This window comes from Myxine glutinosa, chromosome 4, assembly GCF_964187855.1.
Source record: "Myxine glutinosa chromosome 4, kmMyxGlut1.1, whole genome shotgun sequence".
NCBI classification, from domain to species: domain Eukaryota; kingdom Metazoa; phylum Chordata; class Myxini; order Myxiniformes; family Myxinidae; genus Myxine; species Myxine glutinosa.
The window spans coordinates 119,920,861-119,948,108 of NC_136264.1; the positions used below are offsets into that span (position 1 = coordinate 119,920,861).

The 27,248-nt window shown below is 42.1% G+C and overlaps 1 protein-coding gene across 3 annotated transcripts in view; it reads right to left on the reverse strand.

The window, feature by feature from the left end:
• Positions 1-27,248, reverse strand: part of LOC137425137 (serine/threonine-protein kinase WNK2) — a 192,308-nt gene that overhangs the window by 62,536 nt on the left and 102,524 nt on the right. For 2 of the 3 annotated variants that reach the window (XM_078776346.1, XM_078776344.1), the window contains exons 3-8: positions 19,512-19,732; positions 18,234-18,391; positions 13,402-13,490; positions 11,882-12,116; positions 7,164-7,437; positions 6,787-6,998 (exon numbers count right to left, since the gene is read on the reverse strand). In XM_078776346.1, coding sequence (XP_078632472.1) covers positions 6,787-6,998; positions 7,164-7,437; positions 11,882-12,116; positions 13,402-13,490; positions 18,234-18,391; positions 19,512-19,732 — 1,189 coding nt within the window. The remainder of the gene's footprint in view (positions 1-6,786; positions 6,999-7,163; positions 7,438-11,881; positions 12,117-13,401; positions 13,491-18,233; positions 18,392-19,511; positions 19,733-27,248) is intronic. The other variant, XM_078776345.1, reaches the window with a different exon arrangement.

Genomic DNA, 27,248 nt, shown 5'->3' on the forward strand with positions numbered 1-27,248 from the left:
GGCATAAAGTAAAGAGACAGACAGACAGACAAAGAAGAGGTGCCCAGCTTAGTTGAAATGGCTCCACAAAGCGCTGTGTTATTTGCGCCCTTGTTAATAATTTAATGTCAGTAATTGTCACATTTTACACTTGCCAGTAATTGTTACCATTACATTTCATGTTAATGCTCCACACATAGCCTGTCATTTGTTAAAGAACACAATTTGTTGGCTAATGGAACAATGCGATAAAGAGAAACGTATTAAAATGCCGTTAAAAGCTGTGAAAAAAGTATTCAAAATTAAATTTTTCTCCACAACGTTCCCATTGCATTAGTCGTTTTAGTTGTAATTCTCAATTATATTAGGTTCTCTAGGAAAAGCATATTGTGCTTGTGGAAGCCATTTTTAAGTGGTACCGTACGCTTTCCAAGTTCAGTGCGGGAAGACTGTTGCGACGGCAGTGGGCATCAGGGTGCACGTGCATTGGCAGCAGGCTTTCCAGAGCCATTGCTAGATCATTGTGAACAGAAGGTCTTCGTACACGAGAAGATGGAGAGACCGTTGCAGAGACAGAGATAGAGGGGGAGCGGGGTGGTGGAGGTGTGCCCGGGGGTGAGGGGTAGCGAGGCATGCTATGGTAACTAGCGTAAAGCGGTGTGGGAAGGCAAGCGGCAACGCTGTGTCGCCGAGTGGGCTGAAACAGAGATAGAAATAAAGGCAAAGATTAAGACAAGAAAGGTAAAATGACACAAAACACACACACACACACACACACACACACACACACACACACACACACACACACACACACACACACACACACACACGGCAAAGACAAGACAGAGAAATAGGAAGAAAAAGATAAAGAGGAAAATAGTTTTGCACAGGCTGATAAAGGGAGGCCAAAGATCATTTGAAAATTTCAAAATATATAAATGCCAAATTGCTGCGTTATTTAACATGTACTTAAAGGGCCATAATATTTTGTTAGAAATTCCCACTTTAATTTCTGCAAAAGCAAAACATATTCCTCTTTTAACCTTACTGCAACTCAGAATAAAATATAAATATTTTTCTTCCATAAGCCTCGTTCTTACAAGTAATTTTTCTTGTTATAAAAAAATCAAATAAGATCCAGCATCTGTATGTCATTTTTACATCTCCTCCCAAACCACTGATAGCAAAAAAGTTGAAAATAGTACCATATAAATGCCAGGGCAATTGCAGGGTTAAGAGAAAAATGATTTGGACAAAAACATTTTCATTATTCACATTAATAAATGCCCAGACAAAACAAATGTGAACTATGTTGCACGTGGCTTGGCGATTTAACGAGAGGCTGCTGATTGGCTGGGAGAGGCTAGGTGCACTGTGATTTGCTACTTGCAAGTGAGGTCAATACATCTTTACTGCACCTGTTAACCATTCTTAGACTTCCAAATAAACTAGATATCTGGGATCACAAAGTAATCACAAAGGGTAAGTCTCCGCTGGAGCCTGTGATCCGATTCTGCCCGTATTTTCTTTCGGACCGCCATATGACCTTGACCTTCAACATTTAGGGATAGAGTGTATATCCTGAAAATGTGTCCCCATCCACAATCCATCCATAAAACTCAACATCATTAAAATAGCGGGGAAATCCATTCAAGGTATGATCAAAAATGTGTTTTTTCTTAATTAGGTCACAATCCGAAAAAAGTAGGTCAAGGACACGAAACAAATATCAGGTGCACAACTTCAGTGCAGGTACACTATTATGATGCAAGAACATCTTCGAACACCAAGAGGTCTTTCATAGTCTGCATTGGCCAAACTGAGCAATGACCATAAAACATTTTTTTTTTCAGACTGCCATTTGACCTTGACTTTAATTTGGAGGGGTATGATGTAAATTAAGCCTAAATGCATCATACTCTACAGTGTAGTCGAGACTATCTAAAGAAGGCAATTTTGTTCTGATCAGACAAATCTTAGGCGAGTTATCGTGAAAAATGTTAAAATAACTTGAATTAGGTCGTCACCTGAAATATAGGTCAAGGTCAAAAACAATTATTCGAATCCCGCATGCTTTTTGTCCCCATTATTGCTGCAAAATTTCATTCCGATGGTCAAGCCGGCTACGAGATACAATTCAGATATTGGCAGAAAAACAAGGAAGAAACAAAAAAAAACCTAAATGGTACATTAGTACTCCTAGGGGTCTAAGAAACTCGTAGGTAGCATTAAAAACTGGGGGCACTAATTGTAGAAACAAACCCTACAACAGTTATCATTGGGGGGGGGGGAGGGGGGTGGAGAGGGGAGAAAGGGGCTTAATAAAAATTACAGCTACAATCAGCATATAAAAAAGTGGGCTTGGGGCCCATGGACTTGCTGATCTTGCAACTTGCAACAATAATTGAGCTATTACTAAAAGGAGACGCATCTGTACGGTGTGTGTGTGTGTGTGTGTGTGTGTGTGTGTGTGTGTGTGTGTGTGTGTGTGTGTGTGTGTGTGTGTAGTCACACGAAGAAGCAGCAGTATGAGCTTTAGCAGTTCCTGCTGTCGTAGAATAATAGAAATGGTACTGTTGGGAAGCCAGTAATCAATTTGCTTGGAACTAAATTAGCGTCTGCTTAATCTTAAGGATGCCTGTTTAAAAAAAAAAAAAAAACTCTTTCCAGCACTGAAGAAGAGGAAGTGGGAATGTGAGCTTAATGTAGCAGTTCAAACAGTAACATTTATTATTATATGAAAGCAAAAGCCGTTTAGAAGGACATGGAAGGAGCACACAAAATTATATATTGTAATACTTTGTGACACAATAGAAAAATATATGAAAGTACACGGAAGGAGCACACAAACAACGACAGCAGCAACAATGACAACAGCAACGACAGCAACAACAACTATGTACAAAAATAGGCTCGACGACACCACAACACCACTGGTGACACTTTCAACCTCTGCCATTCCACCCTATACACAATAAAACACATGATGTAAGACGGTGGTGCCCTGTCTCCACATCTTGGATTTTTGGGGGTTTTTTGTATACAGAATCGAGGCTCGTGTAAGAGCTAACACATTGAACATGAAAACATGCACGGACACATAAAACATACAATGAAGAAAGCGGGAGACAAGAGGGGGAGAGAGAGAGAAGCACACAAGCACAACAACAGAAGAGAACAGGGACGTCGGTAGATATGTGGAAGGGGTCGGGGGGGGGGCTGGGGGAGGAGGGAGGGGTACACGGTATAAAGGAAATGAACACTACTAGGAATTTTAGGAAACAAGTTGGGGATTGAAAGAGGTGGATTTGGGGTGTTTTAACGAGGGTAGAAAAGATCAAGGTTTTGGATGGGGAAGATAAGGGATGGTGGTGAACAGCTGTTTTGAAGATCTGGAGGGAGTTGAGGGGTTGAATAGAGTGTGGGAGATCATTCCAGAGGCGGGAGAAAAGAGGAATGAAAGAGTGAAAGTGTGAAGATGATGCGAGGGATATCTGGGTCACTCTTGGGAGATCGATTGGCTATCTATGTGCCATGGGCCTGCATGCGCATAACTGACCAAGGCTAATCAACAACAACAACAAAAACAACAACTATTTTAATGTGCCATACTCTGTTACAGAGAATCGGTGCTGTCGAAGCAGTTTCTTGGCAAGGGTTATACTGGATGGTTTGCCATTGCCGGCCCAAAAATAGGGCAGGAATTTGGAATTTCATCATAGTGCCAGCGATAGGTTGTCTACTCTGTGCAATGAACACTGTGGGATTTTAAATGTCCAACTAATACCGACAGACAAGACCACCAGTTTAACGCCCATCCGATGGACTGTGAAACACTGGGATGACAGTTAATAGCTGGGTTGGAATTCAAACCCAGGCTAGACAGCTTATAGGTGAGAGTGCATACTTCTAGGCCATCCTGTCAGCTCCAACAACAACGACGTGTGATTTTAAAAAAGCCTTCTTTTTTATTAATACTCGGGCTAAGGCTCATAATAGAGCACACACACACACATACACACACGGACACGGACATACACACATGGACATATTGACGGGACAAACACAACACAGCCACTGAGTTTGGGGGAAGTGACGTCACTACCATCACTTCCTGGGATACTCTGGGTACCAGCGACGTCATAACAATGGCACCACTTTTCTCACCGTACTCAGTGTGGCATTTCCTCAAGAGGAATTTTCTCATCCCCATGGATGCCAACCGATGTCAGGTTCCATATGTCCAGATTTTAAAGTTGGTACTGTTTTTTTGTTTTTTTTTACAAGATTGAGGCTCATGTAAGAGCTAGCATTAATCACATAAAAACAAACTGACACATAAAACATGATAAAGGGAGCGGGAGACAAGATGGGGAGAGAGAGGGAAGCACACAAGTACAACAGTAGAGAACAGGGACATCGGGAGATCTGTGAGAGGGAGAGGGCTTGGGTGGAATTGGGAAGGGGGTGGGGGCATGGGAAGGGGGGGGGGTGTGGGAGAGGTAAAAAAAACAAAACATGGACACTGCAAGGACTTCCAGGAAAGAAGTCGGTATTTCAAAAAAGTGGATCTCGGGTGAATTAACAGGGGTAGAAAAGATCACGGTTTTGGATGGGGGAAGACAAGAGATGGTGGCGAACAGCTGTTTTTAAAGACCTGGAGGGAGGAGTGGGATTGAAGAGAGTGAGGGAGTTTGTTCCAGAGGTGGGAGTAAAGAGGAATGAAAGAGTGAAGGTGAATGGAGAGCCTCGATTTTGGCAGTTTCACCATAAGAGGGTTGCTGGCAGATCTTGTGCGACCTGCAGGAATATTTGGGGGACAGAGCACAGAGAGAGCTGGGGGAGCAAGGCCGGAGAGGAGTCGGTAGAAGACGGAAAGACCACCAACCTGCCTGTGGTGAGTAAGTGAAAGGCCCTAGGAGATAGCGTCATCGCGGGAGATTCCAATGATTCTGAACGCTTTGGTTTCAACAGCGTGAAGATGAGCTAGGTGTGAGGCAGGAGCACCAGCCCAGAGGGGAGAGCAGTACTCCATTGAGCTGCGGATGAAAGCCTTGTATGTGGAGAGGAGCTCAGGTGTGCCAAGGAAGGACTTCGCACGACGGAGGATGCCCAGTCGGCGACTGGCTTTGTTTGGAGGCCAGCTTGGAAATGTGGTTTTCCCAGGAAAGATCATGGCAGATAGTGAGACCCAAAAGCTTGAGTGACAGAACTTCTTGGAGAGGATTATTCAGAAAGTAGATGGGAGGGTTGTCCAGTCGGTCTTTTCTGAGAGACATCGTAAGAGTGTGAGATTTGTCAGGATTGAAAGACATGTTCCACTTGTTTGCCCAGTCTGTGATTTTGTCCAGGTCTGCAGAGAGTGAGGAGGCTTCAGACTGCCGATCTGAGGGATGAGGAATGGAGCGGCAGAGAGTGGAGTCATCAGCAAAGAGATAGAGAGGATTTTCAAGAGAGTCAGAGAGATCATTGATGAAGACCAGAAAAAGCACAGGGCCCAGAACACTGCCTTGGGGAACTCCAGCCTGAACAGGAAGAGGAGATGAGAGAAACCCATTCAGGGCCACACGTTGACTACGACTAGAGAGGAAGTCCGCCAGCCATGCGTGGAGATTTCCATGGATACCAAATGAGGAGTGTTTGGTGAGCAGAGCGGGGTGCCAGACCGTATCGAAGGCACGTGATATGTCGAGGGAGACAGCTCTAATTTCCTGTTTGGCATTGAGGACCTCCATCCATTGTTGAGACAGCAGAAGCAGCATGTCCAGAGTAGAGTGACCTGGTCTGACACCAAATTGATGATCAGAGATCAAGCAATTGGAGAAGAGGAAAGATTTCATATCCGAAGCAATGATGGATTCCATGACTTTGCGGATAATTGGGAGAAGGCTGATTGGTCTGTAGTTGCTAGGATCTGTTCTTGCATCTTTTTTGTGCAAAGCGGTGATGTTTACTGTAATCACAGAAGTGCATTCTAATTGAAGAGAAGGTGCCATGTGGACAATGGCGTTTCTGAAAATTATATGTACTCCACAACGGCATTATGAAAAAAATCCTATAGAACTCTGTAGAAACTGTCATTGGAATCGTTCATAGAGGTTGGCTTGTTGGGTATTCCTATCTGAATCCATGCCCCATAATGCCGAGGTCCATGCCCATCTTACTATGTTGATTTCTCCATTGTCTCCTAATTTTCTTACAATACATGTAAAAAATAAATGGTCGAGCATGCAATCTGTGCTCAAGCTCTAGCTGAGCTTCAGATCACGAAAACCACAGGATGTTTATACCTAAACAATGTTGATAGAGATATAAGGCTGTCTTACCTGGCCAATCAGGGGTCAGCATCAACAGAGTGCGTGGGAGGAAAGTATGTGTGTGTGGAGGGGGGTGGGGGGGAGGGGGTCGAGGGGAGGGAGATTGGTTGGTGGAGGAGGACTCAATATTTGGACTATTAATGGGATCCATAAAAAAGGATCTGATATGTATGTTGACAATACTTGAGAAAGTAATAATTAATTGAGAAAACAACATAGTATACAGTAGAGTCACCGAAAATAAATTGAAATGGTTGCAAACTTCTTCTTTCATCTGAGATACTTGACATGTGCATGTTTTAATCAGAACAGCATGGTTAGCTCAATAAGTAGTTCAAGGATTATCAGTTCAGATCCAGCCTTGATTGATCTCACTACAATCTGACATGGCAGTGTTATATGCTGCTGGATTGGGATGCATGCCACATTACATAGTGATGCTTAAAGCTTTTAGGAGGACAAAGCAGTCTTTCTTACATAATGAACTCACCACTTGCGCCAAGCGCTGATGTGCAACCAAGCCGGTGGCAAAAGCTTGCGTCTGGTAGGCTTGAGGCAGGCCTGCTGTAGATGCTATGGAAGTGGGGCTGGAGAAATGAGGTTGTGGAGTGGGAATGGAATCTGTGACCGGTGGATTATAGTTGCCGTCCTGAGTTCCTTGAGTGTTAGACTGTGAAGATGGTTGAGAAATATCTGCAGAGTCTTCAGCCGACAATGATTTCGATTATGGTGTCAAAAGAGTGTTGGAAGAAAACAGGTGAAGATTTGGGGTGAAGGAAACAAAACATTTATGAGTGAATTTCAAAACCGTGACAAGCACATCACTTAGTGAGTTACGCTGCTACAGGAAGTCCAGTATGGTCTTACCTGTTGAAGGCTTCCCTATCTGGTTCTCCGCACATAGTTCCACTTTGGAATCCTCAGATTCCACCTGCCTCGACATGCTAGAGACGATTTCTTGCTCTACAATCCCAGCTGTCATAGAAGCAGGCTGGAATTCTGTCTGAGACTCTTGCTCTTGAGGTTGGTCGAGTCGGCGAGCCCGGGCCTCTGTCCGCTGCCGCTGGAATAGTGTGACACGGTCTCGCAAGGCTTTCGCCACAGTCTTCACGTCTCCCTCATGGATGATGTTTGAAGCAACCTGCATGCAGACATTCACATAAAAGGTGGGGTTTGAAGATCGATAAGGTGTTGGGTGTTGTAGTGTCAAAACAGAGACATATTGATAAAATAATGGTTGTTTTTACAGCACATTTACTCTAGAGCTGTTTCGGACAGTTGAGCAAGCAGGGAAACACAAGGTCTGCTTGGAGTACAAACCTGATGAGAGCTCGCAAACAAAAAGCAGCTGAAGAATGTGACTTCTCGGTCATATCTACAGGCATTCAAGAGGACTATGGGTTGCGGCATTTTCTTTTCCACCATCATGGCATTATCACTACCTTAATAAACACCGAATCAAAATAGGCCTTGGTGACTGGTTTGATTTAGTTTCCCCTTCTTAGGCAAAGCCACTCCCAATAGCTAAATAGAGCAATGTTAATTTGACTCCTGATCATAGAAGAGAAGGGTAATGTGATGGTGGCTTCGCGGGGCTACAATTGGGCACAACAGGCAAGGGGATAAATGAACAGGAAAGGAAAGAGAGAGGAGAAAGAACGGAAACACTGAATTCAGCAAGGAAGAAGATTGGGTGAGGAAAGGTCAATGAGGGTAATAAACATTGTGGGTTAGAATTGGGGATGACAAGAGATGGCGGCGCTCTGCTTGCTTGAAGCCCTGGAGGGAAGAGTGAGACAGAAGAGCCTCTGGGAGGCAGTTACATCGATGGGAGAAGTGAGGATTAATGAGTTGAGGTGTGCAGTCAGCCTGGATTTTGGAAGTTTAACCAGGAGGAGGTTACTGGAAGAAAGCGTTCATCTTGTAGTTGCTGGAGCGGATCAGAGGACAGAGGGTGGAGGGAGCAATATTTGAGAATAGACTGTAGAAAACAGACAGACCATCGACCTACCTGTGATGCGAGAGCAGCAGACCTGTGCTTCAACTTCATCATGGGAGATTCCAATAATTGCAGTAATGCCATAGCAGTTATTTCCAACCATAAACTGGTGACCTTGTATCATGCTCTACCGCTACCTACAGTCTTACTCTAACTAGGCAATACCTAACAGCTTTAAGGATCAACTGCAATTGACTTGGCACCTTCTTCACAAGGCAACATCTTCCCAAATCTGTCTTACTCTGAAACGCTTGGTCCATCAACTCTCCTCCCATACCTACAGTCTTGCTCTAACTAGGCAAAACCCAAACTTCCACCTCGTCCCGCACCCTCCCAGCTCCCCCCAAACTCTCCAAGCGTATTCCCGGCCCTGCTCCTTTCCATATTTATGCACACTGCCAAAAATGCCTTCTTCCCTGTCCATAACTGTGTGCATCTCAAATATCGGAGGCCTCCCCAACCTAACAGATCTCTCAATCTAGGCCACTGCTGATAAACCGGATATCACCTGTTTCAACAGAAACCTTCCTCCCATAGGATGCAACTGACTCCATAGTGTCTCTTCCTCACTATCATCTCCTCCGGTTTCCTATTTATGCTGTCCCTGATCTTAACTTATCCTGGAAATTATTCCACAGAAGCCTGCTCTCTCTTATTCACAGGTCGATCCCATCTTGTCTTCAGTTATCATACCCTTCTTCCCACCCATGGCACATTGAATCCTGTGGTGAACAACTTGCCTTCTCTTCCTGAAAGGCAAATCCGACCAAAGACAACCTCAGATAATTCCATAAATCACACAACAAGTGTGTGTCCACTCTCAGGAGAGCCAGAAAACAACGTCTGGCCACCCTCAAGATTGAACTTTCAAACTTGTCTCCCTCCTCTAAAACTTGGTGGCACCTTGTTAAGTCTATCTCTGGAGTATGGTCTACCTCCATCTCTCCCCCCACTTCAAATGGCACCACAGAGAACTCTGCTCGTGAGAAGGACGAAAGCCTCAATTCTGCGTTTACTTCCAAATGTTATGTCCCAACCCCTCGCTCTTTATACTGTTACGTACTCCCCCCTAAACCCCGGCCACAGTGTACCTCCGAGCCTAGAAAGGAGTCACGACAGAAAGATGTGCTATTATGTGTGTGTCCCAATGACGAATGGTAGAACCACACCGAGAAATTGATACAAAACAAATTATTGTATTCAAACTCACACAATAATAACACTTAACGCAAGTACAAGGAAACTCTCAATTGCACATCATAAACCATACAATTCCTATGATGGTACCACCAATATTTCCTTAATCAATAACTCACAGTACTCCAACGTGAGTGAACTGTAACATTCTCCAAAGTCACGGTGTCACGACACAAGGCCAAAGTCGATCCCCGCTCTGGCAATCACACGAAAAGGTCGTACTGAGACCTGAACACAGGTCGGTCGACAGTCAAAGCTGCAGAAGAGCCGCTTGGTGAGAGGTCGGGCCAAAGTCAGTCTGGTAATAAATTACCCAAAAGGTGAGTGGAAACTCACACCTTCCATTCACCCGACAATGAAGCTGACATGAACAATCAGCGGTTCCCACGCTGAGGTCGCTCCGGGAAAACCCACGACACACGTGGAACCGGGCGAAGGGCTGGTGTGAGGTGAAATGGCGGACCGGCCGATAATGGAGGCGTCAGCTTGCTCTCCAATGATGATTCACTCTCAGAACCAAAACCCATCACGCAGGTTGACTTGCAACTGCAATAACTTGCAATCCCTTTCCCGGGGAAACCAACATTCGCTCGCGACCAATGTCCAAAAGGTCCGCTCGCCCCCACGAAGCAGATAAGCCTTTCTTCTCCGATCTCTCTCGATCCTATCGCCTGCCTCCTCTTCCTCTTCTTCTTCTTATGGTTTCTTCCTCACCCATTTCGTTTTTCTTCTGAAACACTATTTTTACCTTTGAAGACAGTTATCTCCATTTTACACCGAAACCGTAACAATAATAGTGCCTGAAACTGAAAATGCTCCAAGTAGATGAAAACCACAAAGACGGAAGTGATGAATCCGTAACAATACCCACCCTATCCAGTCATACCAAACTGCTCCTGGACTCCATGTCTCTTGCACCTGAGAATGTGGAGTGGTTTCTGGTAACCCTCAACTCTGATTTGGCAACGAGACTATACGCATCAGCTCATGTGTCCTAAAAACCTGCTCTGTTGCTCTTGCACATTCTTCTGCTCTGTTCACAATTTCATTTGTTCTAGGTCATCTTCCATCGGCTTGGAAAACAGCCAACATCACTGCATTACATAAAAGGTGCAAAAACCAATCCCTTTACCTACAGACCAATTAGCTTACTTCCAATCATCAGCAAGGTCATGGAATCCATCATCACAGTTGACCTAAAATCCTTTTATCCAATGGCCTGATCTCAGATCATCAATTCAGATTAAGACCAGGTCACTCTACTTTGGACATACTGCTTCTGCTCTCCCAATAATGGATAGAGGCCTTCAATGTCAGACATGAGATCAGGGCCGTCTCTCAGAACTTGATAGAATCACAATCTGCTTATCCACTCGCAATACGTCTTTCAACACTTTCACTCTCTTTCACTCGTCTCTCTCAAAGGACCGCATATCAAATCCAGCCTTCTAATTTATTAACAATCATCTTGAAGAAGTTCAGTGACTTCTGGCAAAATTCCCAAAATCCAGACACACCTGTTGAATCAACTTCCACATCTTCTTCAATCTCATTCTTCCCTCCAGATCTTCAAGGCACCATCTCAGATTGTCCCCAGGCTAAATCCATGCTCTTTTCTTCCCTCGTTAACCCCACCCAAAATCCCTCCTCCTTCCGATTTTCCAATTTTCCCTCCTTGGAGTTTCCTTCTGTATCCATCATGTCCACCCATGCATTCTCTGTGTCCATCTTGTCCACCCCATGCATGCATGTTTTGCATCCTGTTTTTGTCTGTTACGTCATAATCCATTGAGTGTTCATGTATTATTTATTTAGTTATTATTTATTTATTTTGTTTATTATTTATTATTTATTTATTTTTATTGCTTATTTAATATTTGTTTATTACTTTTATTTATTTTCATTTTAATTATTATTTAAAACGTTTATATTATTTATTTATTTTTATTTTTATTTATTTAATTATTTATTATTATTTATTATTCATTTTATTTATTGATTTTTATATTTTACGTATTTCTTATTATTTATTATTATTTACTTTATTACTATTATTCATTTTTTATTTTTTTTATTTCCGTATTATTTGTGTGTATTGTTAACGAGCCTCTACGATGTATACAAAAAAGCAGTGATACAGAGGAAGGTGTATTATGTGTGACACCTTCTGCTGTTGTTATATATTGTCTTCATTTTCACATGTATAGATTCAGAGAAAAAAAACCTCATAAATAAACTTCCTTATACATCTTGCTTTACAAAAAAAAAAAGTTGATGATGAAGAAATTGGACAATGTGATCAATCAATTATTATGCCTGCAAAAAGGAAAACTCAGGTAAATATGAAAACAAGACAACTAAGTCAATGAAAACCTGGAGCAAGACTCACCATTTCCAAGGCAACTTGTTCTGGAATGTCCCAATCAAGGTCAAAGCTGAACTCTATGGCCTCATTCTCCTTGTATCGTCCACGAAGCCGCCTTGGTTCTTCTACACGCAACCACAATTTGATTGTCCGACGTGTGCCGTCATCTTCCTCGGCGAGCTCCACACGCACACCCGTGTCCTCCGTGAAGAAGGCATGTTCTAACAGGTCTCGAATAGAGAACCTGGAGCAGGAAACACTATAGTAAAGGCAAAGCACGTGAGACCAATTCATTACCGAGCACAAAATATAACAAACAGGGTATTCATATCATTTTGTTACAATGCCAGAAACAAATCTTGGAGCATGAAGTACCGGTATTTTAGTTTATTGGAAGAGGTGGAAATGCACCCACTCAAAAAATAACCCAGTAATAAAATTGAGAAACCACCTGGCTCAGTATGGAAACAATATAAAAACGAGGCTGAATGGCTTGAAGGGAAGCCAGAACTCATTTTTAAATGTCACAAAATATTCACATTAGGGATACAGTTTGGCAGCGCTGAATGCTCAAGCCATCTGTTTTGGAGATGTTTGGAAATGGTTGACGAGGTGCATCTGATTTTGGCCAAAATAGAGCAATTCAATCAATCAGGTAGATTTCAGCAAAATGTTCACGTCATTCAAAATACCTAACTTAAGATGTAACATTAGTTGCACGCTGTTGTATGAGAATCAAGATTATAAAATTAGCGGAGCATAGCAAATAAATAAATAAATAAACAACACATCATGAGAAAATGCATGTGACAAAAGAGTAAATTAAATAGAAATAATAAATAATAAAGCCTGTTGATGGGTCAAAATGATAGGTCTGTTGTTGAAAGAATAAAGCCTAAAATAAAATAAGAACAACACCCAGTAGAGAGCATATCTCTGCCAGGCTGAACGGTTTAAGTTTTGTATCCCACTGATAGGCCGGATCTGGATTCGGACCTGAACCGAAATGGAATTGGCTTGTTCTCGTCATCGAACCAATTCATAAACATAACTTTTGTCATAACTAGTCCACAATTTTTTGAAATATCATGTTATATATCGTGTTTTTGCACTCTCTCAAAGATGAAGAATCACTTTAGAAATTAAAAAATTCTCGTATCCGGATCCGTATTCGGATCTTCACCAAAATCAAATTGATTTGTCCTTGTCGCACACCCATCCTGTCCACAAACTTTCATCGGAATCAGTCCATAACATTTTGAGATATCCTGTTCACAGACAAACAGACAACCAAACAGACAAACAGGCAGACAGCCAGGGGTGAAAACATAAACGCCACCCACCTTCGGTGGCGGAGATAATAAGAAATATAAGATTCCATCAAAAGGGAAATGATGCTTGGAAAAGGATTACTTTGGCAATAAGGCAGATGGATCAAAATGGCACCACATCCTCTCACGGCGGGTTTGTGGGCTTACCTTGGTTTACTTCATCAGGAGGTTTTTTTTACAAACCCCCTCGGTTCCGATCAACAGACAACCCACCTTTCGTCCTTGTCCTTCCGAATGCAATTTTCGATGATTTCCTTGACCTCGGGGAAAGCCACCTTGTCAAAGCTTGCCGGTTTCACCCCCTGTTGAGAAAGCACCAGACAGCCATCTTTCACTGCTCGATTTCCCTTCTGCATTTTGTGCCTTCACCCAAACATAGATGTGAAACGTTTATGGTTTCAAGCAAACACCGTTGTTCGAATTGGAGACCACAAATCAACTGTGTGCCTGAGATTAAATCTGCTTTGTTATTGACAAAAAACGAGGTTTTCAATGTGCAAGTAAATATTTGTGGAAAAATTACAGATTAGTAGGCCATATATAGGCAACAGAACACCAATAGCTGAACTAAGAAACATAAAGCATGTGGAAGGAACATTGAGAAATTGACAGAACAGTCAATGGTGCTGTAGAGGAATAAAAACAAGGAAAGTAACAGGACTGTCAGGCCCCATCACTTTCCTTGTATTCTTTATGATTTTGATAAACGCTGTACTCTTTCTTTTAAGGATGTTATTTGATAAAGTCCTAAATTCTCAAAGCTATTTTGTGAGTTCTTATCATATCAGGTTTCACAACATTTAATATGGACAAACATGCAGCTGGACCCCTATCAGATGTCCTTAATCCGCTCAAACTAGCACGGCCTAATGGGAAGCCCAAAAAGGCTGAGTATGTGAAGAAGTTCATCGATAGGCCAAACAGTTGAACAAAACATAAATGACAGGAAGAATAATAATATTATAAACAAGAACAGACTAAATAAAAAAATAATCCTTGTTGACGTGAGGGACTTGAACTTGCATAAAGCACAAGGACCTTATAGGAAGAAAGTGTGGAGATAGTCCGAGCACATCAACGACAGAAATACACATTCACAACAAGAAAGAGCAATCAGAGATTGCAGAACCTCGCCATGATGTGTTTTCAGTAGTTTTTATGGCTTTTGTGTTAAAAACAAATATGGCGGCCGAACCACGTGACCAATGACATCTTTTTTTTTTTTCTCCACCAATGTATCCCTAGATGACGCTCAAGAAATTTCATCTTGATCGGATGAAGATTTGTACTTGTTCAAGATTTTTGGTCCAAGTCTCTCAGGAATCTGCTGGCTATGTCTGACGTTCGACTACAGATGGCAGGAATTTGGAATTTGTTCAGGGTGCCAGTGATAACTCGCCTCCTCTTTGTGAAAAACACAGTTGGATCTTTAACATCCAACAGCCAACTTTGGCAGATGGATTCTCCAGCTTCACCTCCTTCAGATGAATTATGTCTCTGCACCCTACGTATGAAACACCGGTGTTTATGGTGACTCACACATTATGAATCAGCCTGAGAAGATGCAACATCGGGTTCAGCATTGGACAGGAAGTTCCACAAACTGCACTAGTTTATTGTGCACACTCACTTATTTCAAAAGGTTTGTAAAATGCCAGAATGTTCCTTCTGAGGCAGGCCGACTATTTCTGTCATCAAAGAAAACTAAAGCAATAAATCGGCAGATGATTCTGCAAAACACAAGGGTGACGTTACGGTGGCAGTTGCATGCAGGGGAGTAGAATGGACAGATGAAAAGCAGGAAAATTCAATAAGATGTTAAGAACAGTGGGTAGAGACAGGGCAGGAATTCCTGGCACTTGGTTGTGTGCTTTGCTTCTGATCTTTCTGGTTTGAGGTTAACTTGAGAGCTTACAAAATACTGCTTTGCTTCAACCAGCAGGGGGCACCATATAACAATCCTACTATTAAAATAGCTATCTCCACAATGAGACATTGGAGTTAAGCTAAAATCGGATTGTATTTTAAATACTACGAGCATTGAACCTGTCGCTTCGCTGACAGTAGTTGAACAACATAACTTGTATATGTTAGAATACACGGATGCAGGTTATTGCCAGTATGGGTCGTCAGTCACAACCCAACGTTAATTTTAGTAATACGCACAACTATTCGCCAAAAAAGAATATTATTAATTTGTTTTATGTTTCCAAGGATCAGACGTTACATCGTTTATTTTTTTTTAAGTTGTGAAATGCAATTCTCATTGAATCACGTACACTGCGTAAAGGCCGAATCAAGCGCTATATGTAACGCCGTCTTATTACACCTGGCCATCTTACTAAATCCGTCATCCCAACGCCTAACGTCTGGCATTCAGCCCGTCGCTTACAGACGTCAGATTGTCGGGTTATGTTTTTAACTGCCGTCAGCAGAACGATGGGATGTGTTGAGTGCTGGATGCTGGGATGACGTGCACATACGTAGAGGCCTCGCCTAGAGCTAGACGTAATGCCATAATGACATCCCAGCGAAAGGAGCATGACAGACAGAGGAACAGACGGATGGACAGAGAAATCGAGCTACTTTGATAAATTGATTAATATTTATTTACGGCCCAATTATTCCAATTTTCTTGTGGGTTCCGGTAGGGAAAGCTTTCACTAACTGGCTGGCCAGGCCTGATGATAAACTCAAGGTGATTAGTACATGAAGTTGTTCAGTGTACCGGGGATAGCGACCACTCTTCACTAAAGATACCGCTGTGTCTTTAACATCCACAAACTAATACTATCAAACGGAATACACAGCCTGCTTAATGTCATACTTTGTGATATAACGCCCTGCCTGTGAAGCACCAATCTGATATACAGTAATTTGTAGGTACCCAGGTCGAAAATCCCATAGAAAACCAATAGGTCAAATCCCATTTTTAAAAACCCATAGGAAATTGGACCAGTAGGATCTACTGATTTCAATAAGAAAAGTGAAATACTGGACCAGTAGAAAATACCAAGTAAAACCAGTAGGTCAATGGGACCAGTAGGAGATCAATAGAATACCAATATATAAATGAACAGGATTGAAAATAACCAATTGACATATGTGGGAGAATTACATGCCCAGACTGGGAATTGAACCCAGGTCCTCTGGTGAACTGTATTAGTTCTCTGCCATCTGATCTATCTGGCTCCTGGATGGCAAACAACTGTTTTGAAGAACATGGCTAGAACTCAATTATATATGGAACTGTTTGTTTTGCGTTTGTTTATAACAAAATATAATTAAAGTATTTCGGTTGGTCTATGGGTTTTCAGACCAGTTAACTCTAATGGTTTCTACAGGACCAGTTCAACTTAAAGGTTCCTTATTGGTTTATATGGGTTTTTTAGACCAGTTGCATCTAATGGTTTCTATTGGTTTCAATGTAATCTGGTTAGGTTTCTCCTGTAAACTCTACTGGTTCCTATAGAAACAAATAGAAACTGTGATTTCCAATAAAGACCGATATAAATGTCCTACAATTGGTTTCTATGGGATTTTTGACCTGGGTATAGAGTGGGTTCCGTAATCAAACTCAAAGGGCAAGTGTGCTACCTCTGCATCGTCCTATCAGACAGGAATTGCATATTAAATAAGAGTATTTAATAAATAGATTGTACATATTGACATACTATAGGATGAACGTCCTCTTCCTGCATCAATGATGTCAGCACAGCCATTTATAATGCAAACAATCATCTTCTGTGCTGAAGGGTGTTTGGCACCTCTTAGTATTTCAAGATAAGCCTGGAATGGCACCATGGAGATGCTACATAGCGTAAACAAAGTGTCAGCGCTGAATCATTGATACACACGCATAGCTAGAATTCCAGCACATGGGTTAGGCGATGGTTGCCTCATCCAAGCAAAACCCTCACAGGGCTAATTTGTTAATCTATGGTTTGTGGTCCTTCCGCTTGAAGAATACGAGAAGAGTTGCAGTCAAAATTTGAGTTAGCAGGAAGTATGGCCATAGAGCCAGAAATTATTACTGCCCGTTGCACTGTAATAATAAGCTGGTGTGAGAACAATGTTACCTTTACATGAAGATCTCTGCAGTCGAACTTCATTTCCTTGGAATAGCCATAAAGCTGTAGAAATGTTGCTTTAATTTAATCTAACTAGGGCGTGCCCGTACTATATATATATCTAAAATTATATCCCCCCCCTCTATTTACATGAAATGGTTTGGTCCATTCGCAAAGCCAAAGCGAACGGCTTGCGAGTACGGTGACAATCCCCCCCCCCCTCTATTTACATGAAATGGTTTGGTCCATTCGCAAAGCCAAAGCGAACGGCTTGCGAGTACGGTGACAATCCCCCCCCCTCTATTTACATGAAATGGTTTGGTCCATTCGCAAAGCCAAAGCGAACGGCTTGCGGAGTTTGGTAAATAAATCGCCATAGCTCGGTAACTACTTCTCCGATTAATATGAAACCTTGAAAAGGCACATCCTCAGGTCCCCAGCAATATACCTGGCAAGTTTCAAGTATATCGGACCCGTGGTTGTCGAGAAACAGCGGTCACAGACAAACACACAGACACACACACATACACACACACATACACACACACACATACACACAGAGATTACTGGAATTATAGATAGATGATGTAACCTGAAAGCCATACTTGAGTTATTTACTAACATTACTTCTTTCTTTCTCGTTTTCATTGTTTCCAAAATGTATCAAAGCCCGAAAAACACCAGAAAGGATGTTTAAGCCAGTGGCAACAAGATTGACCTAGATGAGGCCTCTGTTTGTAAAGGTAATGCAATCACTATTTGAACCATGTGAAACCCTAATTAAAACATTAAAATGTCCTTTTGAGTTCTCATGCGATATTGGAGAATTCTAATGAGATTCTCATCAGATATCATGTGAATTTTTTGTAAGGTAAAACAAGGTACAGCACATCATTTTAAACTTGATTGCATTGAAAAACCATCTTCAAACCTCCCATGTTATTCGTCCCTGGCCTGGGTGACTGCGGTACACACCGAGGTGACACGGCGGTATATCTGCGCGGCATTGTGGCACTCTGCATACGGATACTCCGATGTGGCCATCTCGAGCACGCACATCCCAAATGCGTACACATCCACACCCTCGTCGTAGTGTTCCTCGTACATCTCTGGTGCCATGAACTCCGGCGTGCCTGGAAGAATATGGGGCAAAGGTTAATGGAGGAAACAAAATTAAAAGGGGAAAGAGAAGCAAAATAAGTGGAAATTAACTCAAGGATATTCATCTAAAAGAGCATAAAAATAGATGATAAATTTGTTATTTGTGACAGTCTCTGATGGTGACGTTTTGAAAATTGCACAGGAACATTTACCGTATTTACATGATTCGAAGGCGCATGTTAATTTTTCATTATAAAAAGTGAAAAAAGCAATACTTATGAATGCAAGGCGCACCTTCATTTGCAGTTTTAATAGCAACACGAGTCCACTTACAAGGAACTTCAACGCAGGATAAGGCCATTATGCCAATCAAGCTTGCAAGGCTGCACAATGTTTGTCAACCTATGGTGATTTGTCCATGTTATATCCTTGTTAAATGTTGAGCCTTTTTAAAGTCAAGCAAAGAAGCAGTAAGTACCATTTTTAGTCTTTGGTATGACTCAGCCAAGGTTCTAACTACCGATCCCCCAGACTCAGAGCAGAAGCTCAAACCAACGTACACCACCGATTCTGATGAACTGTCCTTATACCGAAGCTATATTAACTTACTCAAAGTTCACACAAAGTAAAACTGGGAAACCTTGAAATCTTGAATAAGGATGTCAGAAAAGTAAAATAAACTTGAAACAAGAGACCAGTGACAGCTGAGATGAATTACTCCTCTTTTGCATAAGCGTCATTAATTCGGTCACGTGGTTGATGACAAGTTCTCTTCTTCCATTCCTCTCCTGACTCTTTATTTTCCAGAAAGACATGACGCACGCCATTCTCTCTCTCTAATTTATCATCTCTACTTTCGATTGTAAGGCGCACTTAAATAAAAACGTCTCATTTTGCAAAAAAAAAATAATAAAAAAATTAAAGAAGAAGAAGAAATGTGCCTCGGAATCGTGCAAATACGGTATATTTCATTAAAAATTGCACATTTCATTTGTAATCCACACTCAGGTTTACAAACTTTGTAAAGTAAGCTATCACTTTTCTTCAACATCTGAAATTGCTTTTGTAACAGTCAGTTGAAACTGTCTGATTATCTCACTGGTGGAGAGGTGGAGAGGTGCACAGTTTAAGACAGCGGTGTGCCAACCTCACCGATAACGCTTTTGGCAAATGAGGAACGTTTGAGTGTGGCCAGGCCCAAGTCACCGATCTTTACCGAACCGGTGGGGCCAGTGATGAAGATGTTGTCACACTTGAGATCCCGGTGGATAATGGGTGGATTCCGTGTGTGTAGGAAATGCAAGCCACGTATAATCTGGAGGCACCAGCTTCGCATCACTTTAATCTTCATCTGTTTGAACCGCTTCAGATATCTATGGATGTTGGAAGGGGTGAAAAATCCAGGCAAGGGTAGAAGTTCAGGAAGAGGGGGAAAATGCTTTCAACAATCATCCAAGCAATTATCATGACATGAATACCAAAATTATCATGAATACCAAACTGACCAACAAGTCATTTCCACCATAGGCTGGCTTCCCATGTACTTGCTTGGAATTTTTTCCCCCTTCATTACTAGCATTACGTAAAGGTAAAAATGTTTAGTGGAATGCCAGAAAAGCTCGACTAAAAGATTGCTCAGCTCTCAGTTGTTTCCTTACGAGTTTGATGCTTGGCAGAGGTGAATACAAATCAAACTTCTGTTCTGATACAGAGATGGCAGGGGGCATTGCATCATAGACCATGCTGTCCTTCAAAGAGAATTTTAAGTTTGATGACAAATCTAAAATAATGTACCCATAAAATATCACAAGGTATCTTTATTTCATATGCATGGACCGTTTATCCAGTGCCCACAGGCCATGCCATTAGATCAAATAAAATGTGAGTTGCAAGTTAAGAAAATAAAGAAGGTGAATTTCAAGTAAAATATTAATTTGGTAAAACAGGGATGGATGGGAAAAGCTTAGTTAACATTTCAGAAGGTGGAATGGAGACCCATTGGTTGGACAGTTCGCTGCTTGCTGCTATGCAAAGCCAAAGACATCTTCATAGCGGTCGTATTCACAATCACCATGCTCTCCTGACGTTTTCCCTTCAGTGTAAAACGACCAAAGCGACCGTTGAAAGGATTTTGATCCGAAAGGCATCACAGGCCTTGTAAAGATAGGCTTCGAGACAGCAGTCTGCTATTTATGCACCGCTCAAATAACTATGTGGCATTCTCTCAAGCAGGGCTTTTTCCCACATATATTACACAGGTCCTTGCTATAATTTCTGACTATTTCCTTGATAAGTCTCTACCAGGGACCGTAAAATCCATATCATTATAAACGTCTTGTTTGAGGAGTTCCGGGATATATATATAATATATATATATAATATATATAATTTGGTTATAGCAATATATATATAATATATATATTATATATATATATATATATCTATATATATATATATATATATATATATATATATATATATATATATATATATATATATATACATATAATATATAATATATATATAAAACACAGTTTGTGTGTGTGTAATGTTACCGATAGACTCCTAAACGGAGAGGCTTACGTGCTTGATATTTGGCATAGACATGGCCATTGAGCCTGGGACGAACATGGCCGAACTCAAAATATTTGACGATCCATATTTTTTATTCATATTTACCTCAGCGCATTTCAGCGCACGGAATCAACGGAATCAGAGCAGGTGGGCGCTGATTCGCTCAGAGCGATCACGTGATGACGCTATGATGCTATGAACGCTATGACGCTATGAACGCTATGAACGCTATGACGCTATGACATGCTATGAACGATATGACGCTATGACGCTACGACGCTATGAAAAAAAAAATCGCTATGACGCTATGAAAAAAAAAATCCCTCGCTTTACCAAGGGGCTCGCTCTCCCCCCGTTCCCCTCCCCTCCCCCTCCCCCCCTCCCCTCCCCGGCAATGCCGGGTACTTCTGCTAGTATATATATATATATATATATATATATATATATATATATATATATACTGTATATACACACACATCAGGAAGATTAGGGTGAGGATCACTTGACAATGATAGAGGAGAGGGTAGCATTAAATATTCCGCTGTTTCGATGTGGGAATGCCATTTGCTTTTATGATGGGGAGAGTGGGGAAGGGGTTTGAGTTTGAAGAATTGGAGTGTGGAAGGGATTGACCCCATAAGATTGTGAGCGGGGGGGGGGGGGGGGAGGGGAGGGAGAGTGGAGGGGGGGAGGGTTGATGACGAGGTTTGTGAGGGGGTGGGGGGGAGGGAATTGAGGACTTGGTCACATTTTACATTGCTTGGATGTTGCACAGGTCCTGACTAGTTATATATTGCATGGGAACGATGGGCCAATGGCCTCTTCACTACAACGATATTGCTAAAATGAAAATGATGTAATTAAATAAGTCCATACTGTATATGGAATATCCAAAGCGGTTGTTCTGTGCAAGATGAATATTCTACACAGCTTTCTGTCACTGTGATGTAAAACTTAAACGAAAACCCAGGACTTTGCAGACAAACAGTACCACTCCACAAGCATAGCATGACATCACTCATGGCAAACTCAGGAATGGCACATTCTGAACCAAGCCAGGAACTGTCTTGGACCTATGAGCAAAACCTATACTTACACAGTAAGCATTCTCATTCTCGTATTACTCCATCATCTGCAGTTTTTCTTGTGAAATTCACTCGTGTACTTGATATTCATTCAATCATCAAGTCTGGACTTTTGTCTGAAATGTGATTGCCTTTGTGACCTCTCACAGAAACGTTACCACTCTCAATTTGATTGACAGCTGTACATAGTATTTGTGCATCAACCTTGGAAGGGCTTCTGGCATGACATTCATGAGCTGTAACTTGATCTCCTTAAATTTCCCAATGAATCCCGTCACTGCATCCATGGAAAGCCTCAGATGTTTAGCCATGTGTTGTGCCGACTGACTTTGCAACCAGCTGATTATCGGAAAATGAGGAAATACAAACGCAACAGAGGTTACTTTGAATGCATATATATTCCTCTGCCTAATGAATTATGTATCAATTTAGGAATTAATAGCATCAATGTTTCCATTATGTTATTAATCATATGAAAGTTGGTGCTGTCTGTAGCCCATGCTAAAGCGATTACGAGTTTGTCTTCTTGCTCTATCAAGATCAGATTTAGCAGACATTAGCCAAGGAATTAGGAGGAAAGAACTTAGGATTTGCCAGGATGTGAGCCATTGTGAGGATATTCTTAATCAGCTAAGAGAATGGCAGAATTAAAAAATGTGGATGAACTGAGCATTCATGCTTCGTAAAACCATTATCGCACAAACTTGTAGCTGTCAAGGCCCTACTCTAAGTAAAAACAGCAAGGTGTAATCCACCAACTTTGACTCTCAGGATGTCCCACAAAGTGATTTTTGCACACTTCATTGTGCACACTGATAAGTGCCTCAACAATTATCAGCTCAGTGAGGACATCAAACAAGAGAGAGACAGAGACAGAGACAGAGACAGAGACAGAGAGAGAGAGAGAGAGAAATTGTTGTTCAGAAACAACAGCAATGAAAATGTATGTGTGAAGATCTCTGAAACCGAACAACACGACACGTGAACAATATGGATGGATGAACATGTCCAAAACGACTAAATACACACAGAGTTTTGCACCATCACATCTATGTTAGGTAATGTCCCATCATGGCTACATAATTGCACCACTCCCAGACTCTTATGACGCCATTGCCGGTTTCACAAGAGCCACCATCATCCAAATATGGCCATTCCTAAAAAGAGAAAGCCCGAGGGCAGGGTGGGGATTTGCAGCACAAAAGTGTAAGTGACATTAGACCTACAGGTTTTCATTTTTGCTTACAGGGGGAGGGATAACTGCAGATATCAAACAAAGAAAGTGTTGTGTTGCACGAGTACTGCCTTTTCCAAACAAGAATACAAACAGATAGGATAGCCGCAAGTGGTCACAACCAGTGGAAATGCATTCCAAACTGATCTGGCCAATTTTGGAAGTCTGTTGGAAAATGTGCAATGTATGTGAATACAAATGTAGGTTTAAATTCTGAAATTGCCTGAGCAGCAGCAGGCCAAGCAAGGTGATGAGTTTAGTGAGGGAAGTTCTGTTCATTTATGATCTTTGCATCTATATGAAAAGAGAGCCTTTGGGGGCATCTCAGAGATGGTTGAACGGATCTTCGTCAAACTTTCAGAGGTTCATAAGTGATTGCCTGGGAGTGTTGGGCAAAAAAAAAGAAAAATTGAAATTTTTTAAAAGAAAAAGTTTGATTTTTGGGGGTGGGGGGGGGGGGGGGGGATTCGAGTGTTAAGCCAGGAGATTCGAGTGTTAAGTAGTTAGGGATTAAAGATAACGCCCCTGTGAGTCCAACCTGGTCATCAAACCTTTGTCCATTATGGCACTGCAGACCACATAAACATTAGTCAGAACCTTTAGTACAACACTAAATGACGCCTTTCCCCCCTGACATGACTTAGGAAGAAATCAGGCTGGAACACCGCCACAATTTACACCTCCGAGAGGCCGATCCGCCTCCCATAGCACGTGCTATGACCGAGGAGCAGGAGTGGGGAGCGTTGGAGTGACGCAGAGGGCGTGACCTGGACGAGCCGGCGAGTCGTGGGAGGCTATGATTGGCAGAGCAGTGCGCCAATGTGACGTCATCGGCCGGAGATATTAGCGAGGGTCGGACGCCATTTCGGAGAGTTCAGATGAGATCAGAGCCCCGACCTGAGTTGGAGTCCCGGTGCGAGCGAGTCGAGTACATTACGAGTTGAGTGAGCAGTGCAGAAGAGTTGGTTCGAAGGAGTTCGAGTTGAGAGAGGCAGTCTGGAGAGTTGGATCCCGAGTGGAGATCCTGAGTTGAGTTGAGTTGAGTTGAGAGTGAGCACCGGACGCCTTTGCAAGCAGTTGGATTCCTGGCAGCGCACTTCAGAGACCCTGGCCCGAGTTGGGCTGAGGTGTAGCCTGGGTGGAGCTCCCTGTCCTGCTGTGGGTCCTCGTGGTGCTTCGGAGCTTGGAGCGGGACCTCGGGTGCGGCGGCGAGGGCGTTGGCTCGGGCCTAGCGGGGCGTGCGAGGCGGACGGAGGATTCGTCCAGGCCGGGATGAAGACGACGAGACAGATAAGCCCGAGCTCCACGTACATTGTGAACAAAAGACGTGTTTATTTTCGGATTCGGATTTTCGGATATTTATTACCGGCGCGTGTTTTTCCTGTCTTTTGTTCTTCCCAATAAACTCTTATATTATTTTTCTTGAACATAATACCTGAACGCAGTTTCCTGTTTGGTTTTAATAGATAAGGCTGCGGGGCTCTTGCCGTTTCCCTCCATTCCGCGCGCTTAGATTTTGGAATCTGCTATTGAGCTTCCGCCTCGGGAGTTAAAGCCTCGTAATCAGCCTCCGCAACTCTGATGTTAATTAGAGTTGCGTGACAATATTATAATATTATATACTAGCCGAAAGCACCTGGCGTTGCCCAGGTTCTTTTTGAATGAATTTACTACTATAATTCAGCTTTTACTCACGGCCGTAGAAGATTGACGACTATAATTCAGCTCAGCATTTAATTGCGAAATTGACCCAGCCTGGCCGAGGTGGCCTCGAACGGCCTCGCCACCTAGCCTATAACCTTCCCGGGGCCCGTCCCGACATTTTTTGTTTCAGAGGTTTCCTCATATCTTTCACCGTTCAGGAGATTAGTGCGTGCAGACAAACAAACAAAAACTTTCTTTTATATATATATATATAGAAGAAGATAGATAGAAGATAGATAGATAGATAGATAGATAGATAGAAGATAGAAGATAGATAAATTTTCCTAAGTGGGTGTAGGGAAGTGTTTTAGACACCCACAAAAAATATTTAAAAAACAAAACAAATTGATTTCTTCAAAATGCCAAATTGGATTAGAACATCACCGGACAATGTTGGGTACTCCTGCTAATTTTCAATATGCTTGGCTGACTCTTAAGGCAGATATAAACCCTTACAAGAAGCTGAAACAAGCAACTGGCAGGAAACATAGCATGGTACAAACAAACTTTAGATACAAATGATAGGTGGACAGGCACGAACATTGTGAAACTAGACTAAAGAAAGCTCAAGCACCCAAGAGACATCAAACATATAAATTGTGTAACAAGCTGCGACTCAGCATTCCAGTGAAAGCGCCACTGAACAATTTGCAAGGATTTTCATCAGGTAATTTGAAGATCTCATGACCTGCGCAAAATGATTCGTAATGCAACGTAAAGTTCATGTGACTTGGTTCAAAGGCTAAAAGGGAATGCACATGGCAAGAACAGGACCAGATCGGCAGGTTTGAAGAAGCCAGTTTTAGGACAAACGATCAGCTGAAGTTCAGGCTAAATTTGGTTATAAAAACTGGATATTTCTGTAGGATTAATTCCATGATACAGTATTTGCCATATTGTGGCATTCCACACAGGTTTGCTCATCCTAATCGAAAATAAGAAATTGGCCAGAGTGCTTAATGGACATGGTGCTCAAAAGGGCCACTACCTGTGAGGTAACTATAAAAAGAATGGCACAATTTTGAGAACCCTCCCAACCTCACATTTCCTCAACTCCTATTTTGTCCCAACCTCCTTCCCGTTTCTTTCTCCACCTCACCTATCCCTCCCCCCCCCCCCCCCCTTCCTTTCTCATCATCCATCAGGCACAATATCATCATGATTATTACTATTTTGTAATAACATTAGAAATATCATTGTGCCATTATCATAGGATGAAATTAGCTGATTAATTTGTGGTTATAATAATTTTTACTTCCGGTAGGTGGGCCGACCAGTGATTCTTAGCCTATAGATCGCCTGGTGTGCGTCTAGTGAATCTTAGCATATACACTGCCCGGTGTGCGTCCAGTAACTCTTAGCCTATACACTGCCCGGTGTGCGTCTAGTGACACTTAGCCGAAACACCACCCGGTGTGCGTCTAGTAACTCTTAGCCGATACACTGCCCGGTGTGCGTCTAGTAACTCTTAGCCTATACACTGCTCGCTGTGCGTCTCGTGACTCTTAGCCTATACACTGCCGTGTGTGCATCTAGTGACTCTTAGCCTACATTAACCGTGTGTAGGTAAACATGTACAGTCACGTGAAAAAGTAAGTACACCCCATGTAAAGTTTTGACTTTTTCAACATATTTCAACATACAGCTTGATTTCAACAGCCTGATTCTAATTTTAGGTATTTGAAGTAGTGATCAATGTAGGGGTGTACTTACTTTTTCCACATGTGAAATTTGCATTTATGTTTATTTAAATTATACAATGGACTACAAAATGTAAATGTTTCATGATATTTGTTATATTATATCACCTTTATCTATCAATATTGTTGAAATGAAGATCAAATAGCTGTGTGTTGAAATATGTTGAAAAAGTTAAAACTTTACATGGGGTGTACTTACTTTTTCACGTGACTGTATATGTCCAATTTTCAGATTTCCCTCAGTCGAGTATTAAACAATACTAGCGACCATTAGAAATAGGGCTGCATATTGAATGGTTCACAATTGTGCCGTAATAGTGTCGGGGGCCCCAATAAATGTTATAAACAATCAATATATAGTCCACATATAATCTGATGGCTAGAAAAATCAGACGGGCAATGGGATACATCATTCATGCGTAAAAGACCCATTTAATAACCTTTATTAGCTAAAGATCATTGCGGCGTAGCTGGAGGCCTACCTCGAGGCCTCGCTAGTCGAGGTGCAGCTCTGGTCCATTAGTCCATGGGGGACGCAATAAGCATAGAATGCCTCAAGGACATCGGGTGTCCTCCAAATTTCTTTCATTCA